This window comes from Ylistrum balloti, unplaced genomic scaffold (genome assembly GCF_031769215.1).
Source record: "Ylistrum balloti isolate Yb309-2 unplaced genomic scaffold, AGI_CSIRO_Ybal_v1 Utg370818, whole genome shotgun sequence".
NCBI lineage: Eukaryota > Metazoa > Mollusca > Bivalvia > Pectinida > Pectinidae > Ylistrum > Ylistrum balloti.
Genome location: NW_026782473.1, coordinates 85,277 through 107,160, shown reverse-complemented (window position 1 = coordinate 107,160; position 21,884 = coordinate 85,277). Strand labels below are relative to the sequence as shown.

General features: G+C 32.8%; 1 protein-coding gene across 1 annotated transcript; it reads right to left on the bottom strand.

Moving 5' to 3' along the window:
- Window positions 1–6,941: 6,941 nt before the first annotated feature.
- Window positions 6,942–19,888, bottom strand: LOC132558732 (uncharacterized). Its single transcript, XM_060223328.1, has 3 exons — window positions 19,807–19,888; window positions 8,956–8,999; window positions 6,942–7,856 (listed from the first exon to the last, which is right to left on the bottom strand). Exons 1-3 carry the CDS (start codon window positions 19,886–19,888, stop codon window positions 6,942–6,944), a joined length of 1,041 nt encoding a protein of 346 aa, XP_060079311.1.
- Window positions 19,889–21,884: the final 1,996 nt, after the last annotated feature.

Below are 21,884 nucleotides of genomic sequence, written 5' to 3'. Positions count from 1 at the left end.
ACTACTAATTTATTGATCGATAGAGTCCTCCGTGCAGGTTTTAACTTACGTCATTATTTATTTAACTATTACTACTAATTTATTGATCGATAGAGTCCTCCGTGCAGGTTTTAACTTACGTAATTATTTATTTAACTATTACTACTAATTTATTGATCGATAGAGTCCTCCGTGCAGGTTTTAACTTACGTAATTATTTATTTAACTATTACTACTAATTTATTGATCGATCTAGGCCTCCGTGCAGGTTTTAACTTACGTAATTATTTATTTAACTATCACTACTAATTTATTGATCGATAGAGTCCTCCGTGCAGGTTTTAACTTACGTAATTATTTATTTAACTATTACTACTAATTTATTGATCGACAGAGTCCTCCGTGCAGGTTTTAACTTACGTAATTATTCATTTAACTATTACTACTAATTTATTGATCGATCTAGGCCTCCGTGCAGGTTTTAACTTACGTAATTATTTATTTAACTATTACTACTAATTTATTGATCGATAGAGTCCTCCGTGCAGGTTTTAACTTACGTAATTATTTATTTAACTATTACTACTAATTTATTGATCGATAGAGTCCTCCGTGCAGGTTTTAACTTACGTAATTATTTATTTAACTATTACTACTAATTTATTGATCGACAGAGTCCTCCGTGCAGGTTTTAACTTACGTAATTATTTATTTAACTATTACTACTAATTTATTGATCGATAGAGTCCTCCGTGCAGGCTTTAACTTACGTAATTATTTATTTAACTATTACTACTAATTTATTGATCGATAGAGTCCTCCGTGCAGGTTTTAACTTACGTCATTATTTATTTAACTATTACTACTAATTTATTGATCGATAGAGTCCTCCGTGCAGGTTTTAACTTACGGAATTATTTATTTAACTATTACTACTAATTTATTGATCGATCTAGGCCTCCGTGCAGGTTTTAGCTTACGTTACTGTTTAATGAGATCTGTATTATGATATTAGGATAGTTTCGTTTTATTGATGCAGTTGTGGGTTTTTCAATCCATCTACTGTGAAATATTCATATACACTAACCTGCTGTGATAGGGTATATTTTATGCTCTTGGTGTATTCTCTTTAGACGTGTTGCTCTAGTATTGGTCTGATACTGATGTTGTAACTATGCCTATGTTTTATTAATGTTTTTGCTTTTTTGTTTTTTTGTTTTTTGTTTTTTTTTGCTTTTTTTGCTTTTGTTTTTTTAAATATTCTAAATGCCTGTGTTGTAAATTTAAGCTTAACTTATACTGTTTTGTCACAAGAATAGCTCCACAGACCTTCTGTATCAGATAGATTCTACTTATCTAAGGGAGGTAACTCAAACAGGACAAACCATTTCCTCTCACTCTTTCGAGAATAGGACATAATTAATAAAACATTCCATCAAATTGGAGTGGAAAAGTTAATCTTATCCCGAGGGAAAAGACCGCTTACTTTGTAAATACTTTTCTTATTTTCGCCGAAAGAAATATTTTCCCAACAGCTACTCTATCTCAACCTTAATGCTGTGAATTATTATTGCTTAGCTGCCCTAGCCATCGGAATCCCGGAGTAAGGAATTCTCACATCATTCTCTGAGTGATTCCGGTTTTGAAAGGTGTGAGCTAGATACCTATTCTACATGGGTTAGGAAAAGACATCTGACATGCACTATACCATGGGGTCACGTTATCATTCTAGATTGCGTAACCATGTCAAAATTGGATACATTATCAATTATAAGCCCAATGATGATGGGTAACGATTTTGGTCATCCAAACTCTTACAACAGGATTGATATATCATTTGCCTACGGAACAGATGCAAGTTTAATTAGTTTTTCGCACGTATTTTAAAATCCGTAACAAAGTGTCAGTTGTTGTGAGACTTTTTGTTAGCGTCATCATCAATGTTTCAGGAAATGTTGGATTGAAATTGATAACGTCAGCAGTTTATGACATGGTTACCACACATGAAACGATGACTAGCAATCGTGATATACACTGTGTAGCGTGTGCCAGTTGTATTTACCTTCTCCAAATGAGAAAGAGGTAAAGAGGTAACCAATTTCTAACAACCACTGGATCACCCTGTGTATTATGTGAGAAAACCTTATTTATTTCGACAGACATTCATGTACACAGTTTACGACTACAACTCTAATATGAAGTAGAGAGGAGGCGTGGGTGTTAGATTTTTCTTGATCTTTTTAAGTGATATGTTTCGCATTTTTATCTATCAAAATATTCATCGATTTGTTACTCATCCTCAGCTTCATTATATAGATGTAAAATGAATATCAACCACGAGAGACACGATATGTATCTTCGAAGGACAGAGCAGTCGCATGTAGATATAGACAGATACACAGACAGAGGACATTGCAATTACAGACACAGAGACAATACGAATAGGACACACTTCTCTGTGTTTGTAAAAATATGTCGAAGTATTTCAATCTCGTTTAACATTGCGATAATGCAGATATAAGAATAAATAGCTAACTGTCATCAACACCCATAGTGACTACATGTGTCCATTAATACCGCCTCTGCTACCCTTGAATATCCCCTGAAAATCTCTTGTTCACACAGGGAATTCGTATTGCTATATACAGTTATCTCCCTTAAAACGCAAATGACTTGAAAAGGTTCGGTGACGTAGGATTTCATCCAGACCACTGTGTCCGGCTACCCCCGCCAACAAGATTGATTTATGTAGATAAATGACAGATAAAAAGTCTGACAAAAAAAATTGCAGTTGATGTATTTTGTTGATCATATGAAGTCTTGAAAGACTTGTGATTGGGTATACCATTGTTCATGTTGAATCTAGATTCGGATATTCTTATGTTTTGATACTTAAAGAGTAAATATCTTCAGCCGTAAAATGAAATCCTGTAACGACATTTTTAAAAGCTGAGGACGTCCCGTTATCGTTGTTTTTAATCAATGTCTACCCTTTTGCATGTGTATGACGTCATCCAACTACACGTATTTTTCGTTCTAACTGTGATAAACGTTGGAAATAAAATCATTGCACGTGAAAGAAAATTCGAAAAAAGGGAGATAAAAATGAGATTGGCGTTTAAGCATACTGACATTTCCCTTGAGTTATTGTAATTTTTTTCGTTTACATAGTACATCATTACATAGTGATTCCCTTCTTCTTTTCCAACATATATTATTTCATTGAGTGCTGCATATTTATCTAAAATATGTATCTCCATATCTCTGTGTGTCGTTTTTAAGCCTGTCATACATCACATCCAACGTTTGATAAATACAAAACCTGCTTTTATAATTTATCAAACGGTGTATGTCCTTTTTCCACGTAATATATATATAATGCCTCTGAGTTCTCATTGTTGCTGTATATGTATACACGGTGATATTTGGAAACCACGCAGTTTTACTGATGAACATATTTAAAGTTGCGTGGGTCAATTGTAAACTCATCTGAGGATGGAATCTATGAAGTAATTCATTGAAAGCCTACACAATCGTTTAGTGGGTATTTTGTCGATTATACGACACATATCGCCTCTGTTGCTATATTCTTATTATATTTTTTAAGTGATGAGTGTTTTGTACATTGTTTGTTCTTAATGATCGTCATATAATATGCATTTTCATCAGTGAAAAAGGCATTAAAATAACGTGATAATAGCAGTCCAGATCTACACTGTTCGCAGCAAGGCTAATGAGCCCTTACTATTGGTGAGATTTTGCCTGATATGTCTTGTTTTTTATATGTTGATTGTATATGTGAGAACTTAATTAGTGTCTCGAACAAAGGTTATATATATAAAAGTAATTAACAGTAGTCTTTGTTACCATAATATTTATTGGACGGTGGTTGAAAGTTCAAATAGGATCATAAATGATTAATTATATAAAATAAACACACAAATATAGATAAATATGTATATAATAAAAAAATATTACAACAAATGAACAACACAATAATAGGTGTATCGAAATGGTTATTTGTAATTCGACTATGATATACATATATGTAAATATATGATTTTTAGCTTATAACGCTTTAACACATTTCTGATAATTGAGAACTCTCCGAGTAGCCATGTTTTAGATACAATTAAAGCACAGGTTTCAATCCTCATCTTTCAAACAATTATACATTCTAAAAGAATCATGATATACACACGGAATGCACTGTGATGAAAAACATCGTAAAGTGTTCGTAATGTTAATGTTCTGGTCTTGGTATCTGTTACGTAATGCTGAGTATATTGATACAAACGTCGAGGTTTATATAACGAACATTTAAATAGCCTCTTTCTCTCTGATATCGACTACAAAAAAAGGCAATCTCTTGTTATATTTAGTTAAGTCTGTAAGGTACAAATAGTTGATTAAACAGTTTAATAAAATATAATATCATCGTTAATAAAATATCATCTTTTTAAAATAAAATGTAATATCTTCTTTAATAAAATTTATTATCTTCTTTATTAAAATCTATCATCATCTTTAATGAAATATATCATCATCTTTAATAAAATCTATCATCTTCTTTGATAAAATCTATCATCATCTTTAATGAAATCTATCATCATCTTTAATAAAATCTATCATCTTTAATAAAATCGATCATCTTCTTTGATAAAATCTATCATCATCTTTTGTTAAAATCTATCATCATCTTTAATAAAATATATTATCATCTTTAATACATGTTTCTCTTTCTTTAAATAAATGCTGTTTCATAGTAAGTTGTGATAAAACGATGATTTCACATGTTTCAATGCAGTTGATGTAATTCCAACAAAATGATAAAATAAATAAACACATAAAAGTTAAAATCCAACCACAATGCGAACAAAAAGACGAGAAATGATTTTTCTGAGTACAAAGTATGGAGTAAAGCTAGATAGAATATTTTGTTATATTCGACAAAAGATCGACGTTTAAATACATACAGGTATTAGAATGTTAAACGTTTGACACATGACAGGGTTAGAAGACAACAAGGGGCTACAGGTAGTCGTTTTTAGACGTATTTGAGTATTCAGTGTCTACTTGTTAACATAACAACAGAGCACTGATTTTTGCCAGGATTACATCAAATTATCTACTCCTGGTTTAGCCTGAATCAAGTGCGAGTCTTTTGAATCAGTTAAACTGATAGCTTTTTATTCTAATGAATCACAATATTGATTTATGTGATTTTGTGCTGTTGACATAAAGTAGTTAACACGTGGAGGCGTGCAAAGAGCAGCTAAATCGAATATAGAGTAAAGTATGTTGATTTTAAAATAGATATGGTTATCACGATGTCATTATTTTTAAATAACACAGAAAAAAGATGTGGAACTAATATATATTACATGTTTAAACGTGTTTATATATGATATTTGGCTGAACATCTTTAAACATATCCTACTATTTTTTATTTAGATACGATATATTGATCGGTTTCAGTCATAAAATAAATACAATAATAATGTTATGACAATGATAACAACAAAAATACGGGTGAAGATATAGCAATTGTACACAGGGATGAAACATCAAAAGGATAACGACCCGGTAAAAGATTCTTATTTCTGACTCCGCGGAATCGGCGACACGAAAGCAAGTGATTTGAACAAAAGAAAGTTGTAAACAAACACTATTGAAAAAGTTAACGAAAGTAAGACTAGGCGTTCTAGAAAAAAATAAACACAGTCTTCTTAATCAAAGTACATCACTTAACATGCTAACACAGTACATAATAACATTGAAAGGTTGATAGCAAATTGAATTTTTTTATCAAATAACATGATTAAAGCAAATCGATTTTTTTTATCAAATAACAAGATTAATATGTAAATAATATATATCATTCAGTCGATGAAACGTAATGCAAGACACGTGTTAACATTTGCAGTAAATATTTGTTAAGTACATAAAAGAATCTTCTTTCTAACATTGAATTAATAATGAATAAACGCAGATACACAAGGCCTCAAATGATTTGTCTCCTCATTTGAAATTAACGAGATATTACCCAGTAGTAAATAACAAAGTCGGTTTATTCGTTAAATCTGTTAAATCGATATCAAGTCTCTATACTAAAATAATAAAAAATGTCAGTACGCAAATGTCAGTCTATGTACTTGGTCAAAATGATGTCACCAGTACCACATTAGTCTGTCTGAGACGGAAAAGGACCAGCCGTTTTGATGAAAGGCTATCTATACTCAATAAGCACATTTTATGCATTTGTTGAATCGACAATAGAACCAAAATGTAGCACAGACGCTTCAACATCATTTTTGCCGTTTGGCAGTGACTAGCATTAGAATATTACATGAATGTTCAATTTATGTTAGTTTCATGAAACAAACTAAAACCATTTGTGACGGTAGAGTTTCATAAAACTGACACGAAACAGGAACTCGTGCAAGCTCCATTTTATTACTGGATCATTGCTTTCCATGTTATTTTTGAAATCGTTATTGGTCTAAAATATCTATAGTATTTGCCATTATTAAGACTTCATTTTGCAATATGTGAGTTTCTAACGTTCATTGCATCTTTGACATCCCAATTAGTGTTCTACTTGAGTTCATTTGCAGAAATATTATCTGAAGGTTTTCACCGAGAAGCACCACAGTTTCATTATCGTATTCTATATAAATCGTTAGTAGCAATAATTGTATGTGAATAAAATACAAAACTATTTCACAGCCCTATTAATTTAAGTACAAATTATGTCATTATACGAACAGAACATAACAGGAAACATCGCCATGGAGACAAAAGACAGAGTCGTGTAAGCGTAAAACATGTATCTACCAAACCAATCAACCATCAAACCAAGTGTTTGCCTGGTCGGTAGGTTACGTAAGCAATTTACTTTCATATATATAGGAATTAAGAATTTTAAATAAAGTAAATGTAAATTATCAAAATATCAATTATCATAACATATTTCTATGGTATATCTCCATGAACGTCGATTGTTTGAGTTTATGGAACCTCTCCCACGTCAAGCGACAAAGCTTGGCAAGATAGAACCAATCGCATTTACAAGAGGCGCTGTAGGTTTGTATGGGAATCCGAGGGCGTGCTTCCTCGGATTTTGTGTACATTATGTAAATCACTTGTTGGTCAGTACTCATAAGCCCACGTCCGAGGAGGTCTTCTACAGTTCTTTTGTAATCCTCAACAAACACAATCAGATACTCCGGTCTTGCGACAAACATTCCTCCTGCGACCCAAAAGATATTATCCCTGATGATTGTTGACGCTGTATGCCCTGGTTCAAATTTACCCATCTGTAAAAAGGCGATGTGATCGTTCTGAAAATCCACGGGAATTTTTAAGTGAAAGATGTTCTGATTTTTTTCTCTGAAATAACCTATATCTATCCATGCCAAATACTTTGTCCGGTGCATTCTTTGTCTGATCACTTTCTCTATTAGCTCATACTTCACATGCATGGCACAAGGGTATCCCTCTAGCACAGTGTTTGGATGGTGTTTTGGATAATCTTCATCAGCAAATATTTCCTTTATTTTTGGGGCAAGACTAAATGCCCATGTGTCCTTCTGGTTAACAATATGTATTTGAGTTCTATCCTTTGGGAGGTGACTACGAAGCGCCAGGAGCTGTTGTTGAATTTCAGGTAAGTCTGTAAAAGCTATGACATTGTTATTGAAGTTGGCGAATTCATTCATCCATGTAACGTAGGTATTAAGATCGAAATGAATATCTCCTGTATTGCCCTTCTGGAACCTGCCGAGTTTGAAGTATGCCGTAACAAATGTTATTTCTGGGTCCAGGTAATCACTAATAAATGACTCGTGTGGTGTTGGGGACTGCGGGATGTAAAGCTACAAAATAGAAATGATATTTAAGGGGACATTAACCCGTCATTTCAACACATACAATTTCACTCACATATTTGTATATTAAAAAAACGTGTCATTTTTTGAGAGTAGGAAAATTACGTTTCTTTCACTCATAAAAAAAGACACGGATATATATAGATATTCCTGATTCTATGTTAATAGTTAGGGCATTTTGAAATGTTCCCCGGAAATGAGTCACGGGAGTTATGATCGCTTAGAAAATAGCATATATATGTATATATGTTTGTTTCAAAAGATACCTCAGCTATATGAAAAAAACCAAAACAAATTTTTATTGTCAAACATGTAAAACTCCTAACTGATTGATTTTAGATAATTACTTATTTATTACTGTTTCATTTCATTCCAAACATTTTATCAACACAAATATCCAAAAGGTTAGACAACAGACTGTTTTCTAGGATGTTATGAAAACAGGCGCACATGTATACTTATAGTCCATTTCACTTTAGTCAAATTTGGTGTAGGGGAGGCAACTTCATTTTAAACTTAACTTAAAAGAATGACAAAACGTGTTTTATCTGAACTACAAAATAATTCATGATTTCTCATGCTTAATATTCTTACTTAAATTGCCTACATTTGCAATATTTTCAACATATATATGTACCTTACTCTTTCTGCTTAGTAGCTCACTCTATCTGACTATTTTCTACTTCTGATAGATTAAATACTGACTTTCACGATTTACTCACTGTTTCTAAATATTTGTAAACAAATGACTCGCTGTTCTTTTGGACAATTTACCTGTTTTACTATTCGTAACTAGTAAAAGAATAATAAATAAATAAAATAAATAAATAGATAAAAGTAGGGCAAAACACGAACTTAAAAATATTTACAGGGAGAAAGTGCAAGGTTCTAAGTGATTATCTACTGACATTAATTTACAAACAAAAGATTCTAATCTAGTAATTATTTATTTTAATGACTGATGAATTTGACCAAGAATATTTTGTTGTCATATGCTCTGCTGCTGATCACTGCACATCATCCGAACTGATGTGATAGATTATTTATCGATTGATTAGTTTGATTACTAATTGATAGCGGTACTTACTGAGTCTGTAGAATCGCCCCATATGTTTTCTTTAGCTATGTTCACTGCAATTAGACAAGAAGAATATTTGCATAAAACAATAAAAAAAATCAATCAATATTTACTGTTTTACATCGACTAACATTAATTTCTGAAGCGAGAAGACTCGTTTTCCTCTGTCCCTTTTTAACACAATTATCTGACGATGACACGTATTTCCTTAGCTTGAAGAAACATAAGAAGTATGTACAATAACGGTAGTTGCTTGAGATGTAAGCTTCCACGTTTTATTTCAGAGCTAAATATATGAAAATGTTCGTTTGTCAAAATACATTTCGTTCGTAGTTGTTAGATTCATATTATTAATTTCGTATTTTTGTAAGTGGCTGGAAACAAAAAGAATATTTAGTTTGCCCATAACAGATAAAATATTCAAATTATCTAACTTTGTGACATAAGATACTATTATAGTTATCAGACAAAGCAGGTACATCTCAATCTATTGTAATGGTAAAAACGCAATCTTTTCATACATATCGATGTTTTGGAGTGAAATTTAGTGAAATTCTTAGCTGAACAATTCTGTAAAATTCCCAGAAGGGAATGTGAAAATAAGGAAGTTCGGAAAATGATATAGAACCTGGAAATGTCGGAATTAATGGGGAATACTAAAAATTGGTGATCAGGTGTATATAACAATTTCGTTGGATTGAGATATATAGATAAAACTCTTCTGAAATAATTTCCCCAGAGCATAAATAAAGATGTAGTGTTTGGTATATTGTTTCAGTATAACAATCAACTGTCCATTGTTAACAGAAATGATTTGTCCTTATGATTAACTGCTATGTGAAACCACAAATCCAAGAACATTTTGACACATGGCTATGTCATCTTAAAAATGGTTCAACTCATAGTAGAAAGAAAGGGACTGTGGAATACTTACAGTACAGGCTAAAGCATAAAAGGTAGTAACCCTTAAGAGGAAACAATTGCACGATGCGGTGCGGAGGGTGATTGAAAAGACCGCAAATGCGATGCCACAGAAACAACAATACACGGCGCACTCCCTGTTGATAAAAAAGGCACAGAATTACAAAACTGTTATACTTCAGATATTAGGGAAAGACCGGCAATGTAATATCACTCATCATGCAATTATGATTACATCGAGCTAACTTTGGTGTCTACACTTCCTTTCCATTTGGAAAAAATGTGAGTTTCAAAACACCTGGGAAAACTAACACAGGTAGATGATAAGAGAAGACAATGTTGCATTAGATTTACTTCGTGATGGATAATTTGCATTTGGTTCGTAATTAAAAACAAAAATCTGAAAGCATGAAAAACTAAAATAAAAAAGTCAACATTTCTTGATCAGAGTAAACAGTAACACCCTAAAATTTGTATGGAAAATACATATTTCCGCAGATAGTTGATTGGGTTCCTTTGATGAAATCTCCAGATGTTAAATTCAAGATATCGACAGACTCCGCTACATCTGTTATTCCGATCTATAATTATCACGCAACACAGAGAACCAATTGCACTGAACAATATGAAGAAACTGAGATTGAAATATCTCTAATGGGTTTTTTTTGAAGTATAAACTCTGCTTTCTGTATCTATTTTGTTTGCACATTCGGACTGTTTCCAATATCGAAAGTTTTTTTTCATAGTATGATTTTCGTTAACTGACCTATTGACATAATTCATAGAATTCCGAGAGATTCAGATTGATGACGAAAGTTTCATGGCAACATCATTATCTTATTCTGATATATTCTTAATCCGTGCGCAACATGAAAACATCAAGGAAATATCAACATGTCAACATAATCATGATTAAAACTACGATTTCATAAAACTGAGGCAAAATATGACCAAAAGAAAGATTTACGCGGACATTCCTGAAAAAGTACACAGAGGCTAAAACCAGGTGTTACGTGAGAGTAAGCGTCTTATTCTTCATCAGCGACACCCGCCATGCAAACATTGGGCAATCCAAGTAAATAACGTGTGTGAGTAAATAATAAGAACTGGTTATAAAAAAAAAAAACAAAACAAAAAAACAGGTAAACTAAAGAGCATTAAACACGTCCAGCTTTATAACGTACACTGAAATATTTCTCAATGAGATCACTATGACAACCATAAACTTCCTCATAGTTTTTTTTATCAGCCTGCATCTTTTGAAACCATGTACGAGTTTTTCTGTCAGTTGACGACTGCGCATATAAAAATCATGACAATGGGAACACAGGCCTTTATTATCGAGAGTAGAGATAAGTCAAGATGGCCAACTGTTTTGACCTTAACCAGAGTGTTTGTTATTTCACTCATGGATACTGACAGCTTTTGTGTTTCGTTCAAGGCCAACACAATGCCGTTAGAAAGTCATCCATTGAACATTGTCATTGTTATATTCAATTGATGAGCTATTTCTGTGACTTATTGTTAAGCATTACTTTTACTGAAACCTTAAAAATATAAAAATAATAAAGTTGTTTTCACGGAACTGGAATATTATTTTCTCTTATTCTGTTTTTTTTTTTTTTTCTTGAGTTTATTTCACTTCGGAAAAAAAGCTAAAAAAGAACCATAAGAAGTTAACAGCCCATACCGTATACATTTGTTATGAAACTAGTGAACATTGACGACATCGTCGATGGTTTTAATAGCCTTGCAATCTGCTGAAGAGTCTGGCTCCAAATGCTGTTAAATTTCAAATCAGGATAACACTGAAATTTTTTCTTAGCAATAATCAAATACAGGCGACTCTTAAAACTAGCTTAATTTTAAAGATTTGTTGCATTTCTAACATGAATTTTCCATTGAACTGGTACACACTATTTAATTCTGAAGGCATGAATAAATGCTATCGTAATATATGGATGTTGAATTATTAGTGATTAACATTGTTCTGTAATAATACTTCAGATATGTAACGTTTGTTTCAGATTAATAACCTTTCATATCAATTCACCCTTCCCATACGCTCTTCCTCAAACCTACAAGTCTAACGTTACGTTAACTGACCTCTCGTGCTTTCCAATGTTTGGAAATATCGTTTTAACCGCCTATCCCAATGACAGAACGAAATATACTTGACTGTAAGCTATCTAAGACTTTAAACCATTTAAGTTCCTTTCTGCACACAGATGATGAAAGGGAAAGCAATCAACTCACATGGGCTGCTTTCGGTCCATCTGTTTTCTCATTATTGGTAACGTTTAGCTCAACTAGAGATATCGGGATGAAAACAAGCCATTTATGTATATTTTTGTTCTTTTTGTGGTCGACAGTGAAGTTATAAGATGAAATAATATTTCGCGCAAGATCTATCATGTTAGACATGATTAATTTCATATCAGGAGGAGTCTATGTACATTCCAAGCACGTTAATTAATGATGTAGTAATAAGAATGTTTCTTTTTCAGGTTTGTTGTGTATGTTTTAGAATAATGCTCTAATGCGTTCTCTCACTCTTTCTTTTTAATACAATGTCTTTGAGAAAAAGAAATGGCTTAATATTAAGATATCATTTTAACATGATTAGGAAGAGGAGAAGTATGTTCCACAAAGTCCTATGTTAAAGGTATTTTCAACAATTTTGAAATTTGAATGTCGATGTCCAGGTAAGGCAAATAGCAAGGTAATGCTACACGTGTTTGATTTTAAATTCGCTGGTAGCATGTATAGCAATAACAATTTTAACAATATCTGGGTTAAAGTGCATGTTACCAACATCCTTTTGAACTAGAACTATTATAGAATAACATTTTCGTTTCTTCTTCAAGTGATTGTACTCTTACGTCTTAATATAGTGCATGACTTATTCAGAAAGTCTGTTGTTTATTTCTTTTCAAGTCATTCAGGATGCTATTAATTACAGTCTCTTATATTATTCCATTTGTAAGCAACCCTATCGATCCTCCTTTTTGTCACCAAAGACTTTTGTGAGTGTAATAATGTTGTTTACAAACTAGACGGCTGTAATCTCCCGCATTGGACTCTTCAGCCCCGATTGCCTTGTGTTCAATAATGTATTCACTTTTTTATTAGTCATTGACTAGCGGCTGAGGGTCGTAACCCTCACATACTATTGGGGTCTGAGGGCATACTCTCCATGTAGTATTGCAATTTCGCGTATTCTGACAACAAAATTAAAACGTTTTGTGTTGTCATTTAAAAATGCACAGATTTAGTCAATCATACACATTTTCTCTCGAACATGAATCTTTCAAATACAACTTTTATTTTTAAAGCAAGCTGCATTTCTTCATGAAAATTTTAGATTTGTTTCTAATAGAAACTAATCAATTATTAAGATATATGACGTAATCATTTACGAGTTCAACGGATACATATAACATATCACGGTTATGATTGCTCAGGAATCGTTAGGCGCCATACCTCTTTATTCTATTTTTTCAACACATCACAAAATGTATTTTTTTTTTTTGGATATTTTGTTAGTCAACAAAGACTTCAAAACCAGTCACTGTACCAGTTTTCTAAAGAATCGATCTATATATTCATTACACCTTTCAGAGTTTTTTTCTTATTCCACGTATATCAAATAAAACACAGCCATCGAGCGATATCGAAGTTTGTGTGGTAACATGTCCTTTCATGTGCTACGTAGTGGACACGAAACGCCTTCATCAGGATTACCACATCCACTTTTAACCTATTGAAGGTTAAGGATTTGAATTCGATAACAAATTATGTGCTTAGGCATGTTAAGATTTGACGTTCGACAGCAGTGTAACTTTCAACCGGAGAAATCTTGAATTTAAATTAACTTTTAAATCAGCGTTTCTTATTAGTAGATAATATCATGCGATGAACATTCATCATATTGTCAATAATCTGAATTTTCCACCTGAAGATCAATTATAAACAACTGTGTTTCTGTAGCTTTGTTATGTTTTTTCTGTATGGTTGTCTAGACGGATTTCTCCGGGTTTTTTTATTGCTTAACATTTGTTTGCTATGGCTATCCTGCTTTATTTTGTTTTGTTTAAGTACACCATTAGTGTGTAGATGTATTTCTCATACATTTTCTTGATCATTTTATGGTAAACTTATATGGCATGCTACGGTTGACATGAAGGCACTGATACATTTAGATTACTTTGCAAAAGACATGTTGGCGGTGAAAATCCCGCCTGGTTTCATGTACAAAAATATTCCCGGTTGAGATTATTCATATACCATTTACTAACTTAAAACTTAACGTGTCCAATGGGCACAGCGTGGTAAACAAAAACTCTTTTTAAAGTTCCAGTCTATTCAAAAGGAGGCGTTGGTTCATAATTTGATTTTAATCGAGTATGGAATAAATGTATCAATGTTCGGTGCAACATCATAGGACGATTTATTAACTGCAAGCATTAGGTGTTCCCGTATCTTTATGACAAATATTGATGAACATCTTTATCGTAAAAAACCTACATGTAATTTCGGAACACCTGGTTTTCTTCTCCTTGATTTAACGCAGAAGTCTCCGTGTAAATCATTCGTTTGTTCATACCATTGTATTTTGCCCTAGTTTATTGAACTTGAAGTTTGAATTATAAGTATGTTGTCATGTTGGTATTTTCTTGTTGCCCTAGTTTATTTAAACTTTAAGTTTGGATCATAATTATGTTGTTATGTTGGTATTTTCTTGTTGCCCTAGTTTATTCAAACTTGAAGTTTGGATCATAATTATGTTGTCATGTTGGTATTTTCATGTTGCCCTTGTTTATTTAAACTTGAAGTTTGGATTATAAGTATGTTGTCATGTTGGTATTTTCTTGTTGCCCTAGTTTATTGAACTTGAAGTTTGGATTATAATTATGTTATCATGTTGGTATTTTCTTTTCTAACAGTGGTGTCTGTCTGGCCATGAATATCAATATGTAGTTTCTTTGCATGGAATGAGAGAAAACAACATTTTTTATTTTCTGCATGTATGTCCTCATGACTAACAATAATGTGTGGGCTGTCGAACAATATGTTACAATTTGCCAAGATTGTATTTCTTATCAAATAAATATACATACACTCACTTTTAGTGATTCGCTTTTGCCACTTCTTTGGTGTCTGGGAGTGATATATACAAACACTTCTCATAAGGTTTCGTTTTACTGACAGTACTGGAATATAGACACGGGATTTCAAAAGCGTATTGACAGTGTCATCTTAGATTTCGTGAATGAGGAATGAACAAATCTAATTTCTAAAAACACTATGTACAGATAGTCCTGCCCACTCGTAGTTGTTATGTTGACACAGTAAATAGAGGGAATCCCATATGTCTCAGCTTACATGATATTGATTGGCGTAAGAACAGAAACCCAAATATGAATCTGCTGTATTTTTTAGAAATCGATTTGGTCTTTTTTCTTGCTGTGGAGACGTTGCGATATTGTGCTCTTGAAAAATGTCCAATGCTTTAATTACGTTTTAAGGACGAAATGTTCGAGTGTTGAATAGCATTTCTTTGCATTATGTAAAGACATCATTAGATTATGACAAGTATTGGGGCAAAGTCGAATTCTTGAGCTTGCTCTGAATTACTTTTCTTTTTTTTTTTCTAATCTGAATAACTAGGTAAGTTCGTTGTAATCACAAATGCATAATGCAACTTTGTCCTGGGTAAGAGATAACTAAAAGACAAACATAAATGTCTGTTGTAGCTCACGTGATTTTAGCAGTCTTCTATTGATAATATTTTATAACACATAGCTATCAACCAACAACACGGAGCAGGAAAAAACTATATATAATAGTATTTGTAAGGAAAATAACAATAATAACACGTTTAGTAATTGATGAACATGTCTTTAGGGTGATCGGCTGGTAACGCACTCGTCTTTTAGCAGCAAAGCGTCAGTGATTAGATTTGCGGAACTGACGTGAAAAGCCTGTCCGACCATCCGTTTTTCACGCATGCCGAAATTTCCTTCCACAGTAAGTCACCAATGGTTGCAAAACAAATAAAGTTTAATTAATTGATTAATTAATCATTTAAGGAAAATTGTGTTATTTCTTTTTTCATTTTTGTTTTTTTTTTGTTTTTGTTTTTGTTTTTACACGTTTTCCGTTGGAATGATTGGCTGATGTTCCCAATAAGTTCAATGGGGATGCCCACACCTCACGATATGTAAGATGGCGTCAATTGTCGGACAAATACATGACACTGGGTTTCAAAAAATGCAGGTTGATAAAATCTTTCGGGAGGTTTACGGGTGATAATAGTGATCACACTGCGAAAAATCCTATTTCTTTGCTCGACATGAAGCTGGGCGTTTTTTTATGCTGGTTAGTTAACGTTGTTGTATTCCTTGTTCTTATTTCTAGAACGTGACATTACATATTTGGACTTACATGACTGGTGTCGCCGATGAAGCAGAGGACACATTCACTTCCGGAAAACCTGGTGTTATTATTCTCGTTCTTTTTATGAGTGTCCGTGTAGATGTTTCTTTTGATCATATTTTCCCTATTTTATTGAATTTGAATTGATTGTTCACATGTTGGTATTTTCTAGTTGTTTTTATTATGGATTTCGTGTCTAAAGTCATCACAGAAGGAGTGATAGAGTGACAATATTTCATATTCGTATTTTAAATAAGTCTTATGAAATTTTGTTTTCACCAACGGATTAAAAATATAAAATAACGAAAATTATGAAATGAGAAGAAAAATACATTATTGTCATATCATTTGATGTAAATATAAGGAATCCACGATTTTGTTCTATTTTCCATTTTGATTATTAAAATAAATAAGTACTGAGACTCGTTTTACAAATAGCAAAAAGAGTAACATATTGTATGCATTGCTTTAAAACAACAAAGGTATTTTAATGTGATCTCTACATAATTCAAGATCCCGCAAAGCCACTCAAATACCAAAATGCTACTGCTTAAGTAGGACCATAACAGGAATAACATACCTCTCGCTGCAGACAGCTGACACATTTTTAACATTTCTCATGTTTCGCATGCAATATTTGAAAATTAGCTGAGGATAGATATGTTTTTATCTACACTGCATTTGATGGACTTTGTGTGTCGACAGTTTATTTGTAACACAATCGTGATAATGCATAAAACAATTTACTAATATTGAGAAATCACCTTGATATTCTTTCTAACGCTTTAGTGTTTACTTTTTTTCGTCAAAGGTGAGATAAATAATATGACCACTACTTTTGCCTCGGGACCGGAAATGGATTCCGTGATTGGAAGAAAAACTTGGGTCACCTGCTTCTTTATCTCGTGGGGAAGGTGTGGTTGCGCGTCATAATAGATCATATTTGATTTAATCGAAATATGAACATATTATGTTTTGACTGCTTAGATGGTTGAATTTAAGTGTTTTGCTCTGTAGGGAAAGGAACTCATGTGAAATTGTTCATTCTTTATTTTTCGTGAATAATTTTACAGGAGAAAACAAAAGGAATATGGAACAATAAAAAGAACAAGAGTATATTGTAACAAAAATTATATATCCCCCTTATCGTTCGGAGACAAAAAAAGTGGGGTTGGATAGGGGTTGGGGGAAATCCCTACAAAAATCGACGAATCCATATATTATTGTTGGGAGTGAAAGTAATAAAAAAAAAATAGCAAAACGCTGATCCAGTCAAAATTTGACGAATCTAAGAAATGTAACTGTGTTATGTACATGTATATTATATTTAAGATACAAAATCATATTTGTAAAGGTTTTACATTTTGAATCGAATTAAAAGATAATAAAAAAAATTATATTCTGAAATAAAAATGATGTTCTAGAATTTACAAACTGATAAACATTGTCCTCAACCCTAGCAACAGCATAATAAGATATTACATCACTAAATTGCATTGGAAGTGTACTGTAAAATTGTTATAGAAATAAAACATAATAAAAACTTACCTTCATGATCAATAACCATGGAACAAGAATATTTCAATCCCATACACATTAATTTTATCTGTAATAATATGTTTACCGCTAGTTCGTATCCCTAAAAGAGTCGAGTATCGGTAGATCATGTGATCAAGCAACATAATTATGCATCACCAATCAGCTATTAGTATGATAAACCTATACCTTGCTCTGTAATGGCGTCTTGAAATAAAACAGCGTGACCCCATTTGTCTAATTTATACGAATGGACATAATGATGGTGATGAGAGTTGATTTATTGAGCAATGTTGTGGCACATATAGTTACGAATCTACAATAGAAAGTTATCTCTGTGACTTACGTTTATTCTAGGTGATATTAAATCTATTGATGATTAGGCAGGGTAGCTTTGTGGGAGCTACCCACTTGTGTGTCTTCTGTACATCTTTGTGGACTTAAGTTTTAAAATCAGGTAAGATGTGAAGTGATGGCATATTGTGAACAAATATACACCACAAAGTGATGGCTACCGTGATTTAAATAATGTTTTAATGTAAACAATGATGATTTTGTATAATCTCTGTAAAATTATTAGTGAATGTTAGCGTTTTACACACTACAATAAGAAAACACATATATATGTATATTATTTTCGTGGCATTAAAACCAAAAGACTCGTCGGTAAAACTTGTGTATTTTGCAGGCATTTCTTCTAGTTATATTTGCAGTTAGGGATCAAGGAATTATCTTTATATCACATTTGTGAATAAGATATCATTAGGGATTAGGGATTAAAGTTAACATAATTCCGCTGAATAAATCGATCTTAGAATGACAATTGTTGCTTAGATAAATTCAAAACTCTGATAAGATTGCTGTCAAGACAATCTTCATAAAGCTGATGTAATATTTGGTTGCAGTAGGGAGACTTGATAAAAAACTTTAATTTACGGCGATTTTTTCCCCCGAAATCAAGAAAGGAAATGAGTAACATAATTGATTTTTTTCATTTATTATAAACACAGGAATATCAATATTAATATGACGATTAAGTAATGATGAAATAAAATCCTGGTTTACACTAGTGATGCTGGAGCACTGTTAAGGTAGAAATAATGGTCACGGCTTTGTCTACATACTATTATATTATTTCAGTTAAAATCTGATAAAACAATTACGATTTTTTTTATATTCCATAAATACGATCTAAGCTATAACTAGTCAATAAATCGATTGCTGTGGTTCAATGACATGGTGCCGAATGCTGATTTGTGTGGATGTTAAGGCTTCCTAGTTAATTGTCTAAGAAACACATGTGGAAATACATGTTTTAAACACAAATTATTAAGGATAGTTAATAGTGTTCCGTTACATATTGTATATAATTCACGCGTATAACAGAATATCTTTATATTTTTCTTATAAATGCTAATCTCAAGTGAAAAGATAGACTATGTCATATTTTTGACATTGAAATTAATACCAATTAAGAGAAAACCAGAAGTGCACAGCAGTGACTTGAAAACACCGCTCTGGTTGGTTATAACTCAAATTATCACTAAAAAAGTTGTATGATAATTGATTTATAATTTTTCATGTTATCACTATATATAAAATATTTATCAATTTAATATAAATTCCTTATTTCTATCAGAAGAAATGTTATAAAAATTATATATAATGCTTTAATAGCAAAAATGAAAAATAACACTCTGCAGTCCCAGTATCATATTCATTACGCCGTACTTCTAAAGGAAAATACTTGATAATATCTTTAAAAATGTGTTTGTGTTTGTTGTATTCCCTCGGAAATGTCACTAATACCGTGAATTAATTGCCCTCTTGACAGGTAAATCCACCCTTTTTATCGGTGTGAGATTTTTCCTAGTCTCTTATCCTTGATAGTTAAATTCCTGCGATTTATCGGTGTGAGATTTCCCTTGTCTCTCATTCCTGGAAAGGTAAATCCATGCTATTTACCGGTGTGAGATTTCCCTTGTCTCTCATCCTGGAAAGGTAAATCCATGCTATTTACCGGTGTGAGATTTCCCTTGTCTCTCATCCTGGAAAGGTAAATCCATGCTATTTACCGGTGTGAGATTCCCTTGTCTCTAACCCTGGACAGGTAAATCCATGCTATTTACCGGTGTGAGATTTCCCTTGTCTCTCATCCTGGAAAGGTAAATCCATGCCATGTACCGGTGTGAGATTTCCCTTGTCTCTAACCCTGGACAGGTAAATCCATGCTATGTACCGGTGTGAGATGTCTTTGTCTCTAACCCTGGACAGGTAAATTCATGCTATGTACCGGTATGAGATTTCCCTTGTCTCTAACCCTGGACAGGTAAATTCATGCTATGTACCGGTGTGAGATGTCTTTGTCTCTAACCCTGGACAGGTAAATTCATGCTATGTACCGGTGTGCGATTTCTTAATATCACGCTAATTCCTTCATTGCCATTTTTTTTATCTGCAAATAACTGCATAAAACAATATAGCTTGAAAATTGTGAAAACTAAATTTTTAATTTTACGCGTCCATATTCTGTTGCTATACGATACCACAAAACTAGTGTTGCGAATGGCATGTGTAACATTTCCAAATGTATTGCAAACCCATCTGGTGGTGTCATTTATCTCATTGTGTGATGCAGTGTTTTGCTATGCTCTATATACTTGCAAATTTATATTGAAATTTGCCTGTCAACGTTTTGTCATTTATACAATATTTTTCATGCTCCCGGATTGAAGGATCGTTGGGCATATTGTTTTGTGCTGCTGTTTATTTGTTTGTTTTTATGTTGTCAAATTTAACCCCCCATAACTTTTGCAGTAAGAGGTAGGATTTTCATATTTGGTATGAGTGCTCCTTGTGACAATATCGGTAATAAATGTTTGACCATTTTACCTTGACCGTGAAATTTGACCTACATTTGAAAAATCGTTTTATTGGCCGTACTTACTGCACCATACGAGGTATTGTTTTCATATTTGGAATGGTTGTTCCTTGTGACAAGACCTTGTTGACCATTTGATTTTAATTTTATTGCAACCGGGGGCATAGTGTTTCATACACACATCTTGTTCTAAATATGATTGTGTTTACGAGATTACTAATAACTAAGATATTTTCCTTTCATTCCTTGGAGTCATTTCAACAGTTCGAGAAGTATGATGTATTCGACTACATGTAGTCAGGCTATAGTTTAGACCACAAAGTATGGAGGTTTTCCTTGAACCCATCAACTACAGGCATTTGCAAAGAATTTATTTGTAATCTTTAATTGTTACCAGGTGAAAATGTCAACAATGCGTGATATATAGATTTTTTCGAATAGAAAAAAAATATAATGAGGACATAATCCGAGGTTGAAACAACATGACACAGTCGTTTCCAAAAGGGATGCTCGAGAAATACGGGTCCGTGGTAATAAGAGTTTTACTTCGATTGAAATCAACAATAACATATTGTGATTCATTGTCACAAAGTGTAGGGAAATGTCAGTCGTTACCAGCACCGTCAAGGCGTTAAATGTTTTGTTCATTATCAACGTAATTCAATTATTATTATTCCTCATGCAGTGTGTACAGAGAAACACTAGCATCCCGAGTCTTTTAATGGAATAGTCAAATGTCGACGAAAAAAAAATTAACTGAAATATTGCAAAGATCGAACAGTGTATTTTTATATTATCTGGCATAAACACAAGGTTAAGATAAATCTCGAACGTGATTTACTGGACAAAGAATGCAGGCCTATTCAAGTTTGTATTTCTGAATGATTTTAGTAGGTCAGGTAGTCAAAGTGACCCCATTACCAAAACTAATCTTAATGGCCTACTGAAGGAGTGAAGACTTATACAAACAGGTACATCTTTTTTGGGGTCACTGTTCTGTAGTTCATCCCCAAACCTCGAGTGTTAAACATGGTCTATTTATTGGTTTTTATCATGTGTGAATAGGCTAGATAAATAGACGGGTCAAATATTTGTCTTTTGGTTCTTTCTTGTCAGTGCCGTTAACGAGTTATCCATCACTATTCTAATATTGGTGTTCTAA

Excerpts from the sequence above, each read along its gene's own strand:
- LOC132558732 (XM_060223328.1), bottom strand. The coding sequence starts at position 19,888 with ATGAGAGACAAGGGAAATCTCACACCGGTAAATAGCATGGATTTACCT. Across the intron at positions 9,000-19,806 it reads ACAAGGGAAATCTCACACCG|TGAACATAGCTAAAGAAAAC; the intron begins GTAAATAGCATG and ends GTCTAATTGCAG. Across the intron at positions 7,857-8,955 it reads GGGGCGATTCTACAGACTCA|CTTTACATCCCGCAGTCCCC; the intron begins GTAAGTACCGCT and ends TCTATTTTGTAG.